The following is a 6,975-nucleotide window of genomic DNA, read 5'->3' as shown; positions in this document are numbered from 1 at the left end:
AATTCAATACCATAACCATAATTGTGGTACATTTTATCATCATAAATTTTACTTAGATACTAAAAATAATTATAAATGCATCCTTCAAGTCCTAACATTATAAAACTCAATGCAAAGCATTTTACAAAGTAGTTTTTACAAACACATAACCACAAACACACAATCCACACTAAAGACATCCATGGAAATATTGGGAACTTGAAAATGTAGGAGCACAACATCTATAACACATACTTGATATATGTTCAGTAATACAAAACCATAACACATCATTTTTTGGAATGTAGATCATTCTTTTGGTCAACCACCAAAGCTCTTCAATGTAATTTGACACTTCAACAATCCTGGCAAAGACCAAAATAATTTTTTAGCAAAAATTTCATACTCAAGAGAAACAAGAGGGGCAAGACAAAATTATGTAGCACCATAATACTATCAACACCATTTTCATGCTTCTAATCCTCATCTCAATACTTCTATGTCTCATCTTAATTCTTACAAACCTCGTCTTAATATAATATTGGCATGATATCATCTTTGCTAATAACCAATGATACATCTTTAGTTCACCCATCAACACCTATGATCTTCAACACATCATAGGTGTTGCAACATATCACATCAAGGAGGGTTTCAACATGACATTCAACCATATAGATGAACTATATACTGCATTAGCAAGACATTACTTTATGAACAACTAACTAATTAATAATACATCTACAAAAAAAAAATCATTACCATCATACCATACTGAATATAGGCATTAAATCTAAGAGGATTGACATTCACAATAAAAAATACCTTCAACTATAGACTGTCATTTGCGCTATTTGTTATAACAACTCAACAAGATATCATCACTCTTAAAAAACATAATATTGATCAACAATGTTCAGGATAAACACAACACATCACATCTTGGCTTCAAGAACTATGATGAGGGATGCCATTACAACTCTTGACCTCAACACCACAAAGAAAACATCATAACCCTCCATAGCTTAACTTTAGAGTTTAAACAATGTTGATCTCCATAATGCTAATTGATTCTAAATTCTATGATGTTGAGGGTTAACAAAATAAGCTAACCAATAATATTGATCAAAATTGATCTCCACATATTCTGAGGACTGACATCAATGAAAACAATATTATCAACAAATACAATCTCTAATTTCTCTAAAATATCTATCTCCAAATCTATCTCTACAAATAATTTCAGTGTCTATATACATTTCTCTATTGAGGAAATCTTCATCCATACCCAACAAAGATTCGGGCATGACATCCCCAATCCTAATAGGGATTCAACATTCCAATTCTATGTAAAGTCCAACAAGGCTAATCCACATGGGAATCCTCTTGAAATTATGTTTCAATTGATTGAAATTGGGGACTCAATCTGAATGGTGAAAACTGGATCCATTAAATAAAATGGGTCCTCAAACAAAATTTCTTTTTTCAAGAACTAATTAATTTTATAAAAAATAAGTAATTCAGAAGGGGTCTAACACTCATCCTTCCTTCGATCCTACACACCTTCATTCCATAAGAATATTACTTAGGTATCTGTTGCAACATCATTTGAAAAAGGGCACAACCCTTTAGGCTTTCCGTGATCAAAGTAATTATCTTCGAGGATAAAATAAATGATTTTTTGTTGCAATATCTTTCTTCTTGGGAACTTTATTACATTGGCCCTTACTCATTTTGGTTTTCTTCTATGGTCATCATGAGAAAAAAGTCTTTTACACGCTCTTCCAATGCCGCAATGAATAGTGAACACATTTAACCATTTGTTAATGTTTACTTTCTTTTTTGCATCTAGATCAGACAGCTGACATGATCTCGATACCAAGAGAAAATGATCCTTAAACAAATAAATTTTTGAGTCATTCAAGGGACTGTATTAGAATGTAAAGCTTAATATTCCAACACCCTCTTTATATAGTAAACACTTTATAACACACTATGTTGGTAAAAAATACAAATGAATATTTTAAAGAAGTTTTTGTTAAAAGAGAAAATCAACTCCTTGTAAAGGTAGAATTCCACCAAAGTGCATTATAATATTTATAAAGATTTAGCTTTCAAATTATAAAATCCTCAAATTATTTGATATCATTCCATGTCAAGTTACATCAACAATGCTTTATCAAGTTGTCTCATGTCCCAAGATTCATAAACTCTTCAAACTATTTTGTTAATAATCCATATTGATTTTATTCTAAATCACTTAATGTCTTAAAGAAAATCCATGATAATATACATTCTTCAATACTATCAAATTTAATTAATTACAAAACATACACTTGTCATATCTAAAGCACCATATTGGAGCAAGAAGTTGACTCATAATATGATAAAAAATATGTGGCCTTTAGTACCATCAAGCTTTAATATAAAGTTGTGATGATTTATCCATTTGATCTTGTGTGCAAGTTTTTGAGCTTTTGGCAGGTGTACATGCCTAGGAATGATGGGTATGTATTTTCTCAAGATCACCCACAATCTTATCACTTATGATGTTGAAGCCATGCACTCAACAAGACTTGATCCTTTGTAAACTCATTCACAACCATCCAACTTCACCACCAAATAAAGGGTCCATCCATTGACTACAAAATCATATATAAGAATGAAAACAATTGGATATGTGTAGAGAAATGGGGAATCAAAGTAGGATTTTAAGTGGCCATTTCTCTTCTTTTGAAATGAAGAAATATAGATTTGTGAAGAGAAATGAAAGTTACCCTCAAATATGAAGATGCAACAAAACCAAGTCATAATGGTCGAAATCTATTGTTGTAAACTTATTTTTTTTCAAATGGTGGAGATTAAGGGTTAAAATAGGGGGCCACAAATATTTGCTTATGTTTTAAAAGCCTCAGAAATCAGCTAGCACTATAATATATTCATGATTTTTCTACTAAATTTTGGTGACTGATTTTTTTAATATTTTCGAAGTTGATACATTATGAAAAATAAAAAATTGAGCTTCTAACTTTAATAGGAATCAAATGCAAACTTCTAACTTAAATGGAAGTCAAAGACATTGTTTTCATACCACTGTAAAGTTTATTTTAGTCAATTTTAGGAGATATTTGTGAAACTGATGATCCCATCCACATTTATTTTTAATTCCTAAATAACAAATGCTCTAATCAAATATATTTTTTAAAAATTTTAAAATTAGCCTTTTCTTACACTTCAAAATTTCCATAAGAAACTTCATCAAATAATCATATTTCATTTTTATCATTCATGCAAAAGACTGATGGCTACATTGAAAGTTGCCCATACAAATTTTCGTGCAAAGTGGGGAGAAACTGCAGTGCCAACAAGGCATGGAATGGAAGGAGAGCGCAGAAGGGCGGCCATCAGCGATCCACCTCTTTCAAGCGCTTAACCCCAGCCCAACTTATATATATAACAAGAACTAAAACTATAAAATATACCAAGATAAGAAGAAAGAGAGGATAATTTGAACTTGAATCAATTACAATTGAGCACCAGTAAAAGTCTGGCCAAATTGCCAGTTGGAAGGAGTCACACTGTTCGAGATAACTGTCTTCCCATCGCTGGTGGTCACTCGAAATGACAGCTTCTGCCCTTTCAAGTTGCCGTTGCTCTGCCAATTTTGGCCCCAGCTTCTAATCATCGCCTGCCACCCCGTTTTAGAGCCCTTTATTGATGCTGCACTCACTTCCCCTGCTCCCCCCACGTTGCTGATCAACACCACATTGAAGTATGAGTTCCCATTCATGCTGAATCGAATCCCACCGCTTCTCTTACATGCCACTCTGCAACACATTCAACATATAAGACCCCCAATTCCTGAAGATTCAAGAGCCAATTGGTCTATATAAACATATTCAAGATTCAACATTTATAACCCAATTCTCAATTCGTATATATAACCATGTTCTAGGTTCAAGATTTTTGACCAAATTTGGTTAATATATATAAACAGATTCGAGATTCGAGTTTTATAACCCAATTAGTACATGATTATATGAACCTATTCAAGATTCTACATTTAATACCCAATTCGCATATATAATCACATTCAAGATTTAACATTCATATTCCGAATTTGCATAAATGAACTTATTCAACATCTATTACCCAATTAGTATATATATCAGTAGAATCATCTCCCTTAGCCAATTCAGACGAGGAGGAGGAGGAAAAACCTTTGGTAGAGAACATGGACCATGCCTGCCTTGTTCTTTGCAATGCGGTCGAACATTGGCTCTGAGAGGTCAAAATGTTGAAGTGGGGGATTACACCAGCCGCCTGCATTTTGAGAAAGTGCATTGTTGGGTGGGCAGAAGTTGGTGGCGGTGACCAGAATTGTATTGGGCAGGCACCGCTGTGTATCATGGTCATCGTTGCATTTGATTTGAAAGCATGCTCCGCAGGTGAGACCATTGTTGAACAATGCACTGCTCACAGCTGCACCCTCGACTCCGTAGCCATGCTCTCCATACCCACATGCACTTCCTGCATTATAACAATTTGTGTTCTGAAATTAATGTCAATTGAAATCTAAGTCTATTTGCACCTTTAGTTTGATTGAAAATTAAACTGAAGATGTACCATTCAGTGGGTCAGTTTGGCATTCAGCGGGTCAGTTTGGTTGTGGGAATAAGAATATGGTCGGAATAGGAATACGTATTCTGGAATACAAGATAAGAATACGTATTCCTATTTTTATTTGGTTGATGGGGAATTCATGGACTGGATGTGGGAATAAGAATATGTACAAAATAAGAATACATATTCTTATTTTTATTTGGTTGATGGGGAATTCACGGACTCAAGAATTTATGTTTTCTAATAGGTGAAATTGCAAATGCTCATTTTTACGCCAAAATTGGAATACATATTCATATTCACAATTTCAATTTGGTGCACCCAAACGAAGAATTTGAAATTTTAAGAATTTACACATGCATATGCCACTTATGCCATTCATATTCCCGCTGCCAAAGAGAATTTGAAATTTTAATCTTCTATATTGTCTAATATGAAGATGTAATATCAATCTTAAAATATGATCTATAAAAAAAACAATCTCAACTTTAACTCAGTATTCAAATCCATATGATACAAATTTTTTAGCTTACATTAGAAAACATCAGTCTTACTAGAAATGTCATTAATCAAAACAAAATTGAGAATCATATCCAACCAGTCAATATTTCTTCATATAAGACATTTCTAAACAGTGAAGAGGATAGATCATAGAACTTCTTTATTATATATTCTATTTTAAATTTTAAATAAAACCTATAAATCTTTTCCATAATATCATAGCTCCATAAATTTCATTTATTATTAAAACACAAAGTTTTACATACCCATGGTGCCAGATGCATCACCGCCGCCATAAAACGTGGCATGGGCACTTGTCCAGCCGCTTGCAGATCCAAATCTGGTTATCCACAAGAGACCAAGCACGAAAAGCTGAAAAACAGCCATTGGTCAGAGGTCAAGCTTCAAAACTGGGTTTCCAAGTTTGCACAAAATTCAAAATTTGCAGGGTTCCAATACACACGGAGATAGACTAATTTAGGTCAAGGAAGAATGAGTTCATGAGTAGGATAGAACAGAGAAGATTGCGATGCATTATATACAGTGTTGATGGAGACTAAAATAGGGTGGAGAAGGATACATATTATTTGTGCTCAACTGACAATCCTGAAAATAGTGTGATTCACAGCTCATTTTCCCTTGTTTGCGGTTTAATTTGTCTGGTTCAGGTTTCGATCATTGTTGCTAAACTGAATTGGGTTTTGTATAGAAATCTTTTAGTTTTGATTTAACAATCAGATCGGTTAGATTTTCAAATGGGAGGTGATAATTACTTAAAATTACAGATTTGTATTCTTAAAATATGGAGTATCACAACCAAATTCACGCTTGTGAAAATATAAGTGGTCTTTCTTTCCTATAAAGAGAGAGAGAGAGGAGTAATGTTGAAGTATAAATTATTTTTATAATTAGTTTATTTAATTAGATGATATTTATTGAGAATGTTTATGGATTTTTAGCATCACTTGAACATTATAATTTCTAATTTTCAAGATGGTTTAATAATAATGTTATAAAGCAATGAATACAAAATGAATCTATGAGGTCATATATAGGGAACCTCATTTCTTACATAGATTCTCAATCATAATATTCTAACAAGACTTCAATTACAACATCACAATGCAAACATCATAACATAAACATCACACAATGCTAATCACAATGCATTAAGCTATTTACACATTAAATCTAATAGAATATATAAATATATGAAATACACAAAATTAATTATATTTGTATATATATATATATATATATATATATATTTCACAATTTTTAAAACAATTTAAATTGTATAATAATATAAATAGACCATATGAATTTCATTTTATTATGCAAGAGCATCTTGCGATAGTCATCAATCCTGTATGCAGGACCTTTTGGCTTGGATTTGTGGAGTTATGGTTCGCATGGTTGGGGGTGTGTTCGAGACATATTGGGCGACCTTGTCCTAAGTGCGCATAGAGTTTAAAGTTATTGTCTTCGAGTTAGAGTCATTTTGGTGAATGCTGGTTGTGTGTTCTAGATTTACTGGTAGACTTTGGAGATTGTATTTGCGATCTTTGATTCGAGGGAGTTGGTGTGTATGCTCTTGGATTTGGATTGTTGGATGACATGTGGACCTTTGCCAAAGGGCACATACTCTTATGTTTTCTTTTGAGTCATTTATGCATTGTAAATTTGGGGCATGTCCTAAGTATTTAATTATTTCATGTATTTAATGTTTGTTGCCAAGACGACTTGTGGCTTGAGGTTGTATTTAATGTGAGCTTTTATTTAATGTCTATTATGCTAGGCTGACTTGTCACTTGGTTTAGTATAAGTAGAGGGTCTTGTGGAGTCTAGAGTCACGAGAATTCATTCAGCATG

At 32.9% G+C, this 6,975-nt stretch overlaps 1 protein-coding gene across 1 annotated transcript; it reads right to left on the bottom strand.

The window, feature by feature from the left end:
- Nucleotides 1–3,502: 3,502 nt before the first annotated feature.
- Nucleotides 3,503–5,490, bottom strand: LOC149537107 (expansin-A1-like). The gene is made up of 3 exons (XM_089804482.1): nt 5,370–5,490; nt 4,200–4,509; nt 3,503–3,806 (listed from the first exon to the last, which is right to left on the bottom strand). Exons 1-3 carry the CDS (start codon nt 5,488–5,490, stop codon nt 3,503–3,505), a joined length of 735 nt encoding a protein of 244 aa, XP_089660608.1.
- Nucleotides 5,491–6,975: the final 1,485 nt, after the last annotated feature.

This window comes from Cupressus sempervirens, chromosome 10, assembly GCF_028749045.1.
Source record: "Cupressus sempervirens isolate cs-2001-9-10 chromosome 10, ASM2874904v1, whole genome shotgun sequence".
Classification (NCBI taxonomy): Eukaryota; Viridiplantae; Streptophyta; class Pinopsida; order Cupressales; family Cupressaceae; genus Cupressus; species Cupressus sempervirens.
Note: the sequence above shows the minus strand (reverse complement) of the source record. Positions and strands in the feature narration are given on the sequence as shown.